The sequence below is a fragment of the Coffea arabica genome, chromosome 2c (genome assembly GCF_036785885.1).
Source record: "Coffea arabica cultivar ET-39 chromosome 2c, Coffea Arabica ET-39 HiFi, whole genome shotgun sequence".
NCBI lineage: Eukaryota > Viridiplantae > Streptophyta > Magnoliopsida > Gentianales > Rubiaceae > Coffea > Coffea arabica.
The window spans coordinates 5,263,185-5,280,685 of NC_092312.1; the positions used below are offsets into that span (position 1 = coordinate 5,263,185).

General features: G+C 34.0%; 1 protein-coding gene across 1 annotated transcript; it reads left to right on the forward strand.

Moving 5' to 3' along the window:
• Positions 1–10,743: 10,743 nt before the first annotated feature.
• Positions 10,744–15,725, forward strand: LOC140034939 (jasmonate-induced oxygenase 1-like). Its single transcript, XM_072073815.1, has 3 exons — positions 10,744–11,444; positions 12,134–12,464; positions 15,277–15,725. Exons 1-3 carry the CDS (start codon positions 10,945–10,947, stop codon positions 15,526–15,528), a joined length of 1,083 nt encoding a protein of 360 aa, XP_071929916.1. The 5' UTR covers positions 10,744–10,944; the 3' UTR covers positions 15,529–15,725.
• The last annotated feature ends 1,776 nt before the right edge of the window (positions 15,726–17,501 follow it).

Sequence of the window (17,501 nt, forward strand, 5' to 3'; positions counted from 1 at the left end):
CTTTTCCGCTGTTGTTCCCCCGACATCCATCCAATTAACGGTGCCAATAATCAATCCTTGAGAGAGCAGTAAAACGGCCGAAAGAGTAATAGGAAGAGTTAGCAGAAACAGAGGAATTATTCAACAAAAGACGTTAACGTCGTTAAAAAGTTGGAAAATACTCCACTTTGAATTACACAATTGGGATAATTTCAGAAACCTCCTCTGAGGTTTTTGACAATCTCACTGCCATTCCCTGAAGTTTTCAAAACATCAGAAATCTCCCCTAAAACTAATTAGCTAGTAACAAATCAGCTCAATTTAAATACAAAAATAATATAAAATTGGTATTAGGAGAGAAAAGCAATTTAATTCCATAACTACCCTCAAATTTTGTATTAGATAGTTAATTTACTACAAACAATATATCTATTTTAATTTTATCAAATGAATGTGAGGTGGAATAACTGTTACCACATTCATAGAGCGTAAACAAAAGATCAACTTTCTAACTCTACAATAAGTTTAGCAACTCAAAGTCTCATCTACTTATTGCATGTGTAATATCATACTATTACACCTATTATAATACATTAGTTGCATAATCTATTACAAGAGAAACAAAATATATGTAAACCCTTCTACAACCAACATTTCGATTTAAAAAAGACCATTTGTTGAATAATCACAAGCAAGAAAGGAATTATCATAATTAAAAGGTTTTTCAATTTATTAGTATACAACCAACAATCTTTACCTATATTTCATACAACATCAACACCAATTTTCAATGACAATAAAAGTAACAATTAGGATAAAAAAGGAAAAATTGTGACTATAATTGAGTACCAATTATCAAACGGAGCAGATCATACAGAACATAATACAAACTACATAATGTCATATTTTTCATTTTTTGTTTGATTCAAGTTATTCTTTTTCACTTGTAGGGTCACTATTAAGCATGACCATCAAGAATTACCTTAACATCTGCAATCAAATAATAAAAGTTTTCAAAATTTAAGAGCAAAAAAATCTTAGATGTTGACCTTAAGATTTTCACAATTACCAAATTTGTGAGAAAATAAAATTTTGAAAGCAAATTTCCTTTTCAAGTCTCCTAAATCCTTAGATGTGGCTAAAGAAACTCTATTTCTCTTATTCCACAAAAATCGCTAAAGTCTGAATTATTGTTTCTACTCATGCACCTCAATTATCAATCATAGAAAGGCACCTATATTTGGCTCCCCTTTTGTAATGGCATATTAGAAATTTTTAAAAAAACCTCTAAATTGTCATTATTTCTGTTAAATATAGTTAATAACAATTTAACGAATCATGTGAACATAATTGAAAAATATCTCTTAAATTGTGTGTGTAATCAAGCCATTTCATCGTGATTGATATGAAAATTGGACTCCGATGACCTAACAGGGGAGGTTTCTGACGTTTGAGAAATTTCAGGAGAGGACAGTGAAACTATCGGAAACTTCTAAATTATCCCAATACAATTTGGTACTGGATTTAGCTGAAAGAAAAGTACTAACTAAACGTTCTTGACCAAAGCGTTCCAAACTATCCTCATCCGGTAGTTGGTCGTTAGGTTACATAATTAGGGACCCGTGAGGCTCTTGACTAGAGGTGGCAATTTGGATTGAAATCCATTTATCCATCCATATAATCCATAATTAAATGGATTTGGATTATCCATTTATAGTGTTGGTTTTAAATAGTTAATCAAAGTAAAACCATTAAATTAAATGGATTTACATGGATTATCCACAAAAACCATATATATCCATTTATTTAAAAACCAAATAAAAGGAAAGGAAAGGAAATGACTAAAACACAAGAGTCCGCTAGTTTCAGAGTCCTGATGTTCTGTCCCTTCTTGCAACTCTCCAAAAACTGACCCAAAAGAAATTCCAAATATACTTCTGTTCTACGGCCATTAACCTCAGTTTTATCAAGAAAAACTTAGGTGAAAGCTCATCTGACAATTTAAGACTAGTAGAACTTCATTTGCCAAACGTTCAAGCTCAATCTCAGTGACATTCTTCACGCAACTTCTCACTGACGACGTCATACAAAAAATTTGTACCTCAAATCAGCAGGTAAAAAAGCACAGGTCCAACATCATAAGAATAATTTACATGAATCAGTGGTCATTAATCTATTTAAACAAGACTAATTTGTTTAGCTATTCATGAAGGTGTTGTTACTAGCACTATGTTTATTATGTTTATGAAGTGCTTGATGAAATTCCCCTGAGAACGTTGAATCCAATATTTGTCTTGCATAAAATCTAGTATTCCATGCTGGTCCATTCAAAATTTCAAATTTGGACTTGTCCACAGGAACCGAAAAGAATGCTATTTGAATTTAAAGAGGATACAACTGCTTTGCAATTCCTTAGAACTAGTCTGCATTGGGCAATGAAGCCCGCAGCCTTTAGCGAGTGTAAACGATTGGTTTGTGATGCCATCACTTACATTCCACACGACCATGCTCAACTTGCTGCCATGGCAGAATGTTTGTAACGCGTCAGCCATGGTAAACAGGAATGGACCTGATACCAAATTCCATCTAAAGCAGTCTATTGCATGCCAAGTATAGGGAAGTGGATGTATAACCATATAATAATCAGAGTACCTAAAATATGTCCTCTTTCTCATTCAAGTACACCTAAAATTTACAAGTACATAAAAAAGTATCTTCATATTACAAGAAATGGTAATGCAAAAAAAAAAAGTAACAAAAATATTTAAATGGATTATAAATGGATAATTGGTTTGTATTTAATCCATTTAGATCCATTTAATAAATGGATCTAAATGGATTGGATGAATTTCATCCATCATCCATTAAGTCAAAACCAATTATGAACCATTTATCCATATTGCCACCTCTACTCTTGACTAACGAAGCAAGGACAAAACACCGACAGAAGTCCGTCACTTCCCTTTACACCGACGGTTAAGTATCCTTAAAAGTGAGATGTTTACCTAGCTCCAGATTGGGCCTTCAGTTAGCATCCGGAATGTGATAAAACTTTGGGCGGATAGATAGATGATGGCTTCCGACGAGTTACAGAAAACCAACAAGTTCTGGCGGATGGATGGATTGACTATGATAAGAAGATTTTTTTAATGATCGTTAGCATACTTAAATTATATATAATTTACTACGTGAACACATACAATCACAATTATTATACCCTCTTTAGATTTTCTTTTAAAAAAATTAACTAAAATTTTTCAAAAAAGAACTAATACCTGAGATCTCTCGTACCAAAAAATAAATTAGACATATCTACAGTTTACCCGCACAACAAAAATTGCCACAAATTAATATTATTATTATCATTACTGTTGTATGGCTCTAATCTTACTTGACAAATAGAAATAGTTCACCGTTAAATTGCCAGATTCGAAGGAGGCGAAGAAGCTTCAGAGTTCAGAAAGTGTAAACGCAGTATCCTATCCCTCTCTCAACTATTCTCCGACTGCGACTGGAGTGATTCAGTTTCCGCTTCAAAAATTTTTTTTTTTGGCTTTTTGTGATTACTTAATCCAATTTCTAAGCCGCCTGCCTTTCCAAGTGTAAGTATGAACAGGCCTAGAAAAAACCATTTTTTAAGAAAAGTTGACATAAAATAAAGTATGTAATGGCTTTTAGTAGATCCTCTGCTACAAAAGAAAACTAGCAGTACCTTTCATTAATCATACCCTTCAATTATTTCGCACATCTAAAACGTTCCATGAGCACTCATGGTTCCTTTTATACCTAATCATTTTGTGTTTGGAACCCTGCCTATGGATCCATTTTGCAAATTTTTACACTAGGAAATAGGAATCCTCTCTAGGAACTTGATCACCGGTGCAATCGTCCCATAACTGAAAACACGCTCTAAAATTTTTAAAGATACCTGAAGGGACAGTCTCACACAAACGAAAATGCGTACGTGATGAATTTGACGGCTTCCCCAGTGGATAACTGGTTACAAAATTTTTACCTCACAATCCCTCTTGAATTTAGAATCAAATTCTGTGAAGATCTAGTTTAGATGACCACATGCATGCATGACAAAAGACTACATAGTAGCTTACATCTAACTTGACCGGATCATTTTATTGGTAATTACCTATTTTGTCAAACTAAAAAAAAAAAGAGTAAATCTTATATACACTGACAGTGTATACATTATCACGGTTGGATGCACAATACATATGTAAAATTTAAGTTTCAAATTCAAATTCGAATTATATGTCATGCATCCAATGGTAAAAATGTATACACTGTCGGTATATAAAAGATCAATCTTAAAAAAAATGAAGTGAAAAAACATAAAAATAAGATCAAGTAGAAATGCATATCAAATATCCTCCAGTAGACGAATAATTTCTTGTTAAATTTTTTAGGTGATTGACTTACCTATTCGTATTTTCGAATTCACATTCATAAGTTTATAAAAAAATTGTAGCATAGTGATTTGATATATATGCAATAAAAAAATAATTAATAAATATGTTTACGAAAACGCAGAAATTTTTCTACGGAATATCATAATCCAAACATGGGCCATGGATGTGGCACGGGCAAGACTTCTCTGTTCAAATACGTTACATTTGTCTTGCACTTGAAATATCCTATTCAAATCTCTGGCTAAGCACAATTGACTGGTTCGGAGAAGGACGATCTCACGGTTCACTCGGTATTTGAGTACAATAATTGGACACACAATCGTGATTTTGGCTTTCCATGGCATCTGTGGAGTTTATTGACGTAACCTCTTTTGTTCCACCTGCCCGACATTAAAACCCTGTTTGGATTGTCATTTTTCGCCGAAAAATTACGTCATTTCCCGTGATTACATTTCCCTATGACCTTTTTTCCTCACATACATCAAATCGCTATAGTAATTTTTTCATGAAAAATGACGAAAAATACAATCCAAACTTTCCCCAGATACATCAAATCGCTACAGTTTTTTTCCCAAGGAGGTGCATTTGGCCACCTGTAACCTAGCGCCCCGCCAAACTTTAAGCCTTTGTTTGTATGCTTTGGCAGTTCTACAATTATTCAGCTTTGTTTGTATGTTTGGATTAAGGAAGATTTCGAACTTCACGAGGGAATGGGAATAAGGTGAGAATTTGATAATCGAACCGGGTTCTGAAGGTCACCTTTCCTACAAGCTAAGTTGGCCCTAGAGATGACTTTATTTTTTTGGTCAATACATTAAAAAAAAAAAAAGAAACAAAATAGTAAAGTTGTTACGTGATGTAAATAGGATGTTTCCTTAGAAGAAAGGTTGAGTTAGGTTATAAGGTGGAAAAAATTGTAAGTAAGAGATTTTAAATTCAAGACCTATCACTTACGGGGAAAAAAAGGCATGTTTCCTTTGATATTTGCCGATTTTGATAGCTAAATTTCATGTGGTACGTTTTTTTCACCTTAGTTCTTAAATTATGAATTTATATATTTTATTCCTTAAAGTATGAAATCATCTCAATTTATTTTTTAAATTTCAATTTTGGACACCTTATCCCTTAAAGTATAAAATACAACCCATGAAATTATTTAAACCAACAAAATTGTAAGCAGGCAATTTTCAAAGTTTGAGGAATAAAGAGAAGTAAATTTCATACTTTAAGAAATAAGGTGTCCAAAATTAAAATTGACGAATTAAAATGAGATGGGTGTCATTTTGAATTTAAAATCTATGTATTAAATGAAAATACGTTTATAATTGAAGGACTCAAAGTGAAATTTTGTCCTGATTTTGCTGCGAAGAAGGAGCAATTACGGGCAATGATTGATATCCACCATATTCATATCTTTCTGATTGTGAAGATGTTCTTTATTACCTTCTCCTTATTGCACAGTTAGTGGCGTGTGCGGGAGAGCCGACTCAGCGGCACCTTGAGCATCGGCAAAAGGCTCGAACCTGGTTGCAACCTCCACAATTTTGCACTTTTGTTCTTTAGTTAATTTACATAAACCGTAAGGAACGTTGCTATTGAAGTATTTGCTTTTCCATAAGGTGATCAACAAAACTTTAACTAAATAAGAAAAAATCATACAAATAGTTGTTAACATTTTAACTTTATACTTTTGACTTACCTTATATATGAAGTGATGATTTTTTTGTCTCTCACACGTTGACTTTGTATCTTTGTTGTCCTTTCGCGTATAAAATAATAATTTTTTGTCCCTGACAAATGAAAAACGCACATTATTAGTTTATCTGACTCATTTATACTCATATTTTTACCGGAAAAAATCACGTGCACCTCATGCATTGCAAACTTTAGGAGTAAAATCAAAAGATAGTAGAGAAAAGGGAAAAACATCCCTCACGTATCTTTCTTGTTGGTCCTATTTTCTTAGTCAAAGGTGTGACAGTCACCATAGCTACTTTCAGTCGCCAATCGCCATGTTGATACTGTTGCCGTCGGCTGCCGTCTTCCGTCACAAAAAATATCTTACCAAAATTTAGCTCTCCGCTCAATTTTTTTTTTTTTTTTTTGCCGTAGAATCTAATTTTTGATATTAATCTTTACCAAAAAAAAAGAAACAAAAGTGGATGAAAAAAACGATGGATAGAATCTGTCACAACTAATGTCAAAAAACACCCCAATATTTTTTTTCTATTAGCTATATGATTTTAAAATACACAGTACAATATCGAGGTTGTGATCTTTTAATATTATTCCAAAAGTTTGTGAGGCATGAATTGCACGTGACTTTTTCTGTCAAGAATATGAGTAGATTGAGTCGAGAGATTGAAGATATGTATTTTCTTATTTTTGAGGGACGAAAAATCATCATTTCATATGTGAAAAATATAAACGGTGCACAACTATTATGTAATATACGAAGGACATACAAGATAAAAAGCCAACTGAGGGACTATTTGATGATTTTCTCACTAAATAACCCATATTTTCTAGGGCAATATGTGAGGGTTGCACTCTCATTTTTATTTAAATTCCACCTTTTCCCTACCTTGTAGAATAATACTCAAATAATAGAATCAAATATATAGTTGGATTCAGTTCTTGCCCGACCCACATAAAAATGATCTAATTAGAAAAATGATCCAGTCCACATAAAAATATGCGGGCACAATGAAATGAAAGTTATGTTTCGCTTTGTATTGATTGAGTCATTCCAGATCAAAATATACAAGTCCTTCTGTATTCGTGCCATTATAGTACACGATCAATACGGAGGCAGTTTCATTAAAAAAATTCAGACATTTATTACTTACTTCTGAATTGAGGATACTTTTACGTTTCAAACATTTATAGATAAAATTCAACCGAACCAGGGTATTTCCTAAAAGAGGAAAAAGCTTTTATGTGGTTCCCAGATCGAATACCGATGGAGGCACGAAACAAAAGTTTTACAATGTTAAATTACACCAATAAACGCCAACTTGAAGGTTATCCGAAGGCAAAGTCGGATAAGGGAGATGAGGTCCCAAATTGAAGAGAATTGGATGAACGGTAGTGGAAGTTGATATTTTAATGTGCGAGTTAATTTTTATGGCTAAGGGAAAAAAAACTCTCAGTTACCGAAATCTGCAGGAAGCTGTTTGCTTTTCCTTGGAGCGGTCCGGCCCAAGCATCAATGTCAAGGAAACAAACAAAACAGTCGGTCGCAATTTTGTGATGCAACTGTTGAGCAAATTCAATTGTTGGCAACCGTACTAATTGCCAATTGGCAAATCACAAAAAGTTGTTCACGGCGCCGTAATGACATTCAGGATATGACAAGTACGTTTCCACTCATAAATGTCTAGCCACCATATGCACAGCAGTGTTATTAGGGATGAAAGTTAGGTTTGAACAGAAATTAATTTCACGGTTTGTTGAATCCGAATCACAATAATTTTTAATCACTAAGAGCTACAAGTTCAAGTGATCAAAATTTTGAATTGAAAGTGAAATCGGCAATTTACCATCATTTCAAATCGTCTAAAACAATATTTGTTATTTGAATCTATTTGGTCAATTTAGAGTTGAATATCAATAGTCAGCATATAATACCAACAACCAAAATCCAACTTCAACAGCCCATTATTCAATTTCATTAGTAGGATTATACCCGATCACTAATCCAATTTCAAGACTATTCTAATCTAATCAATAATGAGATTTTTTCATAAATTTTGTAGCATTTGTCGTTTTCCTTGCACATGATAATACAATAAAATTTTTTGTAGATTTTCTATTTATCTTAATTCCTAAAATGTAATGAGTTGATTTCAAAATCTTGATTGCAGGCTATTTTCTCGTCATTTCAAATTTCAAATTATTTTTAAACTCTCAATTCCTTTTTTTTTATTGATTTTCTATTTATTTTGATTCCCAAAATTTAATGAGTTGCTTTCAAAATCTAGATTGTAGACTATATTCTCATCATTTCAAATTTTAAATTATTCCCAAACTCTCAATTCCTTTTCTGTAGATTTTCTATTTATTTTAATTCCCAAGATTTAATGAGTTGATTTCAAAATCTTGATTGTAGACTATATTCTCATCATTTCAAAACGTAAATTATTTCCAAACTTTCAATTCCTTTTTTGTAAATTGTCTATTTATTTTAATTCCTAAAATGTAATGAATTGATTTCAAAATCTTGATTGTAGACAATATTCTCATTAATTCAAATTTTAAATTGTTCCCAAGCTTTCAATTCCTTTTTTGTAAATTTTTTATTTATTTTAATTCCTAAGATGTAATGAGTTGATTTCAAAATCTTGATTGTAGACTATATTCTCATCATTTCTAAATTTAAATTATTTCAAATTTTAACACCTTGATGATACACATAACTTCAACATTTGAGATAACAAAAGGAGTTTTCTGATCCACATATATTTTTGGTTATGTATTATACTAATCTAATTACTATTGTGAGTTCTTTTTTCTTTATCTCCAAGATCTACTTTGGTTTCTATATTTATTATTTGTGTTTTCCAATTATGAGATTATTTAGACAAATGCTAGATTTTACATATCACATTTCTATCTCTATACATTTTAGACTAATAGAGATCTCGAGTTAGAGACCTCCCATTTATGCTGAAAGAAAAGTACATGAAATAATAATAATTAAAAATGAAACAACAATTTAAACTATTACGATTGAAAGAAACTTATCCAATTATCAGGTTAACAATGACTAATAAATTTAGTAAATGAAACAACAATTATACTTTTTTTTTATTTTGCTATGGGACGGAACATATGCAATTCCATTCAAAATAAAAATATAAAAATGTAGTCAACCAATGGTCTAAATTAATTCGATCACACAAAAAATAGATTGAACCTTTTACCATTTTTATCTAAAAAGGTTATTTGTGATGGAGAATAGTAAACAACAAAAAAGAGTTTTTCACTAAAAAAATGACATAATTCTTATTTGTATGTCAAGTGAAATACCAATACAAGATTATAAATAGTATTTTTTCTTAAGAATTTGTGGCAATCTTAAAGTTTATATATGTAATTAGTTTTGATAAATTTAGGGGTTGGAAAGGGTATAGGAAGGGGTAGGGAGAATGAAAAAGAATTTGTGATAAATTTAATTTTTATACATTATAGTGCATTGATGACACATATTTTTTTTAATGAAAATTAAAATATAAAAATAATTTTATCGATTTTTCTATGTACTGTGCTTGCTTTTATTTGGAATACTCTGTATATATCTTGATTATATTTATATTCACCAATGTTCTATTACTTAAGTTCCGTATATTTAAAGCATTACATTATTGGTTTGCAAATATGAGACCATGTTGAAAATTGTACATGGATTTAATCCATTAAATGGAAGAGAAAAAAAAAACATTACAAGAGAATGCAACAAGCTGCAATATTGTACTAACATTGTGATTACCCTTTGAAGAAATAAAGCTAAAAGAAGCTCAATTTTTTTTTTTGCTTTTATATGGTTTAATTCCGCTCCCCATTTGTCAACAAATATATGTTTTAACAAGGGTTATGGTTGAACTTCCTATTTAGCCTTTGGTTGTTGGTGCAGAAATTGTCTAAATCAGCCAAATAAGGGCAAAACTATCCACGCAAATATAGGTGAAGGACAATTTCTGTTTAAGTAAAATGGTTGATGGACTACATTGACTCATAATAAAGTTTATGGACTATTTCAACTTTGTTAAAATAGTTATGCGAATGAAGTGGTTCACACTAATATAAAAAAAAATTGGATCATAATAAAGTTTATAAACTATAAACAAATAGTTTAGGAATTAAATTGGTGCTTTGCTCTTATCATTTCAAACTTATAATTTACATTTCGAATTGATTTTTTCGATAGCCTGAAGCTCATCGGACTTGGAAACCAAGATGCAATGCAAGCCAAATCTCACACACGGACACGGTTAGTCAGTTTTAGTATTCTGATTTTTTGAAATCCATTCCAAACCAAAGACTCCGTAATTGTTAGTATTGAAATCCATCACTTTCCATGTCGGCAACGTCAGCACTACTACGCCTCCACTATTCTACTCGATAAATACCGTCCAACACGTAGTACTATAAGTTAACACGAAAGATATCCACCTTATTTACTGCTACCTCCCCCAAAAAAAAAAAAAAAAAAAAAAAAAAAAAGGAAAAAGACCGTCTCATCCTTCCGGTCCCACAGCCACACAGAGTCACGTTTTAAACACAAATTTCACGTTCTTATCAGTTATCACGCCTATTATAAATCATGACGACCCCCCTCCCTTTCTAGCGCACCCTGTCAAGCTACATTCCCAACTCCCCACCACCTCCACTCCCTTCTCTTCTTTACTTCTCTGTCTCTCCCTCTCCCTCCCCCCCTCCTTTCTTTCCAATATATGGGGAACTTTGCATTTCGGATTTTAGTGTCCACTTGACTGCACATGGTAGGCTTTTATTGTCCCTGGAAGCAACTTGGAAGATAATGAATAATAGTCCGAAAGATTGGCCCGAACCAATAGTTCGCGTCCAATCTTTATCTGAAAGTGGCTTGCCAGTAATTCCAGATAGATACATCAAGCCCCCTGACCAAAGGCCCTCCATCAGCCCCGCAACTCAAGCATCCCATGTTAACATTCCATTGATTGATCTGGGAGACTTGAATGGTGACCATGAAAAGCGTACAGCCATAACTGAACAAATATTCCAGGCGAGCACGGAGTGGGGATTTTTCCAGGTGGTGAACCATGGGGTGTGCCCTCAACTCATGGCTCGTGCCAGACAAGCCTGGTATGGTTTCTTCCACCAGCCCATGGAAGTGAAGCAAGCTTATGCCAATTCCCCCAAGACCTACGAAGGGTACGGTAGCCGACTGGGGCTCGAAAAAGGCGCCATTCTTGACTGGGGTGACTATTACTATCTTCATTATCTCCCTTCCTCCTTGAAGGATCAAAACAAGTGGCCTGCACTTCCCTCCGATCTCAGGTACCCTACGACCCTTAGCAGCTAATATATATGCTATCCATCATCCATGTATTAATTCCTTGATGCCGCCGAGCTATAAGGATATGCACATATATATATGGCTGCAGGTCCACTGCTTTAGGCCCTTTGTTTTAATTGTAGTCGATTGGGGAATATACGGATATAATCTTCTAACCGTTTCCATGTGTGGCTTTACATCATGGTACGTAAGGGACGACTGTGCACGTACTTGGGACGATTTTGTTACTGTTAGTTGTCCTGTTTGGTATGCAACTTTGAACGCTAGACTAGGTGCTTCTTTTGAGGGTGTCCAAACGTTGCCGGCGGCTAACTACCCTTCTGTCATTTGTGGTAAGAAGAGAAGTAGAGCTGAGTTGGCTGCTTTTCAATATCCAAGTGATCCATTCCTCCGTGTGGACGAGCGGGGGGCGGGCGTGTATATATATATATATATATATATATTATATATATGTAAAAGGATACGCCACCCGACAGCTTCTCATAAATTCTTTGCATTTGGATCTTTGCATTTGCACAACTAAGCAACATTAGTCGGACTCCACTAAATTGATGTATATTTTGCTATACTGACTCCGTCCACCTATCTTTACGTTTCAAACAAAAAGTTCTTGGGTGAGAGAGAGTGGTTGGTTAATTAATTCGGTTGATTCTGCTGGATGTGGAACTAGGGCAGTGATTGATGAATATTCAGCTCAAGTGGTCAAGTTTTGCGGGGCGCTGATGAAGATTCTATCCCAAAACCTGGGATTGGGAGACGAAGCTCTACAAGATGCGTTCGGAGGAGAAAACATCGGAGCGTGTCTAAGAGTGAATTTCTACCCCAAGTGCCCGCAACCGGAGTTGACCCTTGGTCTCTCCTCTCACTCAGACCCTGGTGGCTTGACTGTGCTCTTGGCAGATGAGAATGTGGCCGGTCTTCAAGTCCGCAAGAATGACATGTGGACAGCTGTTAAACCAGCTCCGCATGCTTTCATAGTCAATATCGGAGATCAAATTCAGGTACCAACTATATGTGTACTTTGCTATACGTTATTACCTGTCATGCCCATCTTTCATAGCAGGGGCTTCTTTTTTTTTTTAAAAAAAACAAAAAAAAAAATTTAAAAATAATATATAGGCCTATTTGCCCACTTATCAATATATATAATCAAGTTTTAAAACTTCTAACCTTATCCTTTGCCTCTCATTCATTCAGATACCACTCTAGATATTTCTATTTTTATATATGTATTTTTATCATTCATTCCTTTTCACGTCTTTCTCATCTCCAACTGTTAGATATAAAATTCAAATCTCATCACTGGATCGATGACTCCATCCAGTGACTTCTAGAACTATGCTTGATAAAAGCTACGTCAACAAATCAAAAATCTTTATCCGCCGATTTTCCCGTAACAAATGCACATGGAGGGGTCTTAGTTTTGATGGTCTAATGAGTGTTTTTTTTTTTTTAAATGGAATACGGACATTCATTTATGATTCTTTGTTTTTTAGACTTTTGTTTCAAGCCTGAAAAGAAAATAGAACCAGGTCAAGACAGATTTTAAACGTGCCAAAATGATTGATTTTATAAGACGTCAGATATGACGAACGTGGGGTCCTCGTCGAGCTGGCGTTAAGATTTGGGAGTTTGCTGCTTTTTAGATATATTTATATTATGCGACTCCATTCAGTTAATTTGGATTTTGGACTCCTCACTGGAATTACCTGCGCGACGCGTGTAGAGATTTCCTGATTTCCTCTTCTACTGCTTTTTTTTTTTTTTTTTTTTCTCACTATCAGCCCATCTAGTCTAGCCTAACCTACTCCTACTCCTAAGAGGGGGGGACTGACTTTTAAGGGAAGCGATTCTAGGGAGTGAGCCAATTGAGTCGGGGAACTTGATGGGGACTTAACCACCATCTGACCAGACGGATGCACCACTCACCCGCATGAATTTAGAACACTTCTTATATTGAGGTACATTGATGTGAGGCAAGGATTGAACCTTGACCTCCCACCCCACTATGTACAGTGGGGGCTAGCTCCTCTTCCACTGCTTGGAAATTTCAATTTGCTGCAATTCTCTACAAGTAACTTTTCGTAGAATTTTTTTTTTTTTTCATTCTAAAAGGAGAAAATTGCTTGACATTTTTATTTCCATTTGGTAATATCGTATAGAAGCAGAAAATCATTCACATACATAAATTAGGAAAACAATTATAATGGGACCTATAATCATGAAGATAAGATTCAAGCCACATTATAATATATTCAAAATTGCTTTTTGTTTTGCAGTCTTAATTCAAACAGATGCACTCAATTTCTCTATGCTTGCGCATACTTAACAACAAATATGAATCGCTACCCTATAAAACTACCCAACTTCATCATGAGACATTTCATGTAGGACCGGATAAGTTCTTTTCCTTTCCTGAAATATCCTAATTTGCTTTAGAAAGGAAAAAGTTTGACATGTCAAACATTGGAGTAAAAAGCCTCTTTTAGACTTTTCAATTAGATTTTGCTTTGGAGAAAGAAACAAAATATCTACCCGATAGGTGCACATATCTACCCGATACTACTAAACTAGTAGTAGTATTACGTAACACTTTGTTGTCTATATTTCATACATACACGCGACGGAGTCCGTGTACACGCTCATGCTGCTCTACGCTGGTTTTCTGAGTCTCTATAAAGTTTTTTTGTTCCATTTTCTCTTTTCAATATTTTGTTCATTTTTTTCAGGATTATATATTTCCAAAATCTTGCTTTTCCTCTCTCTCTCTCTCCGTTTTCTGCTGGTTAATTTTAAATGATCGTGAATTCGTGACTCTGTACAGGAGTACTATTAGATTTGACCGTTCACATTATTAAAACTAGTGTTCAAGGTACGCATGAATATATATATATGCAACTAATAAAAGGAATTTGTGCCAAAATCTTTGACTATATTTGAAATCATTTTCACGAGAATTAGTTTTATGTTGTAATAGTAAATATGTAAAAAATTCACTAAAATAAAATATATAAACAGATATTTTTTTATTAGTATTTCATAACTATAATTGATTGATATTACTAATAAAAATTAAGATTTACTAAAGAGTTGAAATACCACATGATAAGAAATACATATTAGTTTAAAGAAGGATATATTAGAAGTTAGAAGTGGACGGTTATCAAGGTAGCATAGCAAAAACATATAGTGACACAAAAAATTTTACACCAATCTTTCTCTCAACGTGCGCCGGAACAGTGCCTGCTTGAAGAGTATAAGCATCAACCGTCCCGTAGTCCAAAATCTAAATGTAGGTTAAGAAATTGGCTAAGTCTACCTAAGGAGTTATTGATATCGAACTCCTGGGGCAATTCACTTTAAAACGTCCATTCTGACATGGTCAAGTGCTTTAAAAAAAAAAAAAAAAAAGAACTTTATTCTTTGCTGATGGCTCTTTTCCTTATTCCTCTCTTTGGTAAGAAGACAGCGGAGACTCAGGAAGGCAGAGAAGGGATGAAACACTAACAATTGCATTCTTTTTCTGGTTCAAAGAATGAACAAAGACTTTCGTCTTCTGGTTCAAGGAAGGCTCGAAACTTTGTAAGAGGAAAGAGGAAAGAAAGGGTTTGAGAGTCGATCAAGAATTTCATAGCCACCTCACTAACTTCTCCACCGTAGAAACTAACAAAAACCCTTCGGTTACTGAGTTATACAGTCTATTCTCGATGATCACTCATTTGATAATGTCTCAGATTTGCAAAGACTTGCTTAATGTGTTGTTACTCCTATTTCTTCATCACTTAACGATGTAGCAAGTACAACGCCATGCAGGTGCTAAGCAACGCCAAGTACAAGAGCGTAGAGCATAGAGTGATTGTGAATTCGGACAGAGAGCGCATCTCGCTTGCCTTCTTCTATAACCCAAAGAGCGATTTGCTGATAGAACCGGCGAAGGAGCTTGTGACGCCAGAGACTCCAGCATTGTACCCAGCCATGACCTTCGACCAGTACAGACTATACATTAGGACAAGGGGTCCCCGGGGCAAATCACAGTTAGGGGAGTCTCAGAGTTCACCAAGATAGCACCACCTATTATATATCCCTGCTAAATTACTAATCAATTATTGCCCAAATCAATGTACTTTAATTTGTAAATCCATTGATATTGATGTAAACGCAATGGTTTACTTGTATATTGATCTTGTAATCAGGAGGTTGGATTATTGGATTTAGATTCCCATATAAAAAGGAGCAAATCCGAGAGGTGCTGTATAGTTTAATGCTCCTTTTATCTGTTGTTGGATGCGGTCCAATGCATCCGTGAATTCTATTTATCATTGCATGTGTACTTGTTATCATTATAGTATGTGGTTAGATAGATAAGCGAATGTTTCCCCTTTACAGCGTTGATTAAGGAAATAAATTGCGATCGAGACACGTTTAACAATTCAGCACGAACCTAACACTAAAATAAACATTTAGGCTGCCATGCTCCCTCGTTATATATAATTAAGTATTTGGATACTACCACTCACTCAGTACTCAGTAGTCAGTACAACTTCTTTAGATTCGGACTTGAGTTGGAAAACTATGGACCTCTGCCTCTACGATTTCTGATTGGTTTCTTTTTTAATCTTTTGCTTAATAATCTATAGTCGAATTAACTAATCTTTTCGTACGGTGCCGCTGCCACCATCATTATTGCCAACTCTATTTTGCAAATTTTCAAACCGGCGGAATTGAAAGGTTGCAGTCCCACTGAACAATTTTAATGTTCAGCCCTGTCTGATCAATCATTCGTCCAAGTCCTACCATGTAACAATGGGAATAATGGAGCTCTCCATGTTAGCATAAAGTTAGCGTGATAAACTTGGATTAATCTTTCAGACACTCATATAGTGTATACACTTTTATCAGAAGAGAAAAGGATGTATGACACATAATGAATTTGAATTTAAAACTCAAATTTTGCAGATGTGTCGTGTTTCTAACCATGATAATGTATACATTGTCAGTGTATATAAGATTTATTCAATAAACTTTAGAAAAATTGTTGGCCATTTTGAAGTTAAAAACTGATATAGATTCGTAGAAGGAGAGAAAAGGGAGGATACATTTCCTTGATAATCTAGGAGTGCGTGAGGGTAAATTATTACTAAAAGACACTGCTATGTGTATATATATAATGAGTCATCCTCTATTTCCTTAAAGCTTATGTTGACAATACTTCATCTATAATTTGCGCTGCTGATGTCTTCCTCTGTGATTGTGTCCTTTTTCTTTTCTTTTTATTTTTTTTTCTAACTATCAAATAATAGATACTACATAACAATCATAAAATGTCTCAGTAATTAGTTGAAGTCAGCAGTTTCAACCGCTAACGATTTTTTAAGCATATTATCAAGAAAAAAGAAAAAAAAACCCACATGCATATTGGACATCAGCATTTTGTTACTATTTTATTTCTTTTTGGTACAAAAGTTGCTGCTTGCTTCCTTTTTTTTTTTCGGGTTCAGGAACTGTAGTCAGAGAACGCGCATACATAATTAATCACTCAGGTGTCACTAAACCTATTCCTAGATTCTCTTTACAATTTTTTTAGAGTATCCAAAGCTAGCCTGTCCAAGTCAAGTTTTAGTTTTGTTCAACAAAAGTACAACGCTTTGAGTCATTATTTTTGTCGTCTCTGGATTATGGTATTCTTGAGTCGTTTGTTTGTTGAGGTGGCAACACGTGTCAATATCCGTCCTGAGTTTGAAGCCTGATTTTTATTTAAAAAAAAAAAAAAAAATTTTGTATTAGGTAAAGGCTAGGTGAATAAAATGCTACTTGCTGACTTAATACTTCACACTTGACAATATTATATAAAATTTGCTTTTCACAAGGTTGTCTGAAATTATCTTCAAGTTAAAATTGTTAAGATCAAAGCATACATGATCTCAAGTCCCATGGAATATAATAATTTCGTTACATGGGATGCCTTATTAGAAACAGAAATCAATGAAGATCTTGTCATATGTTTGGTGAGCCTTGGACGTGACTGATGATAATAATAT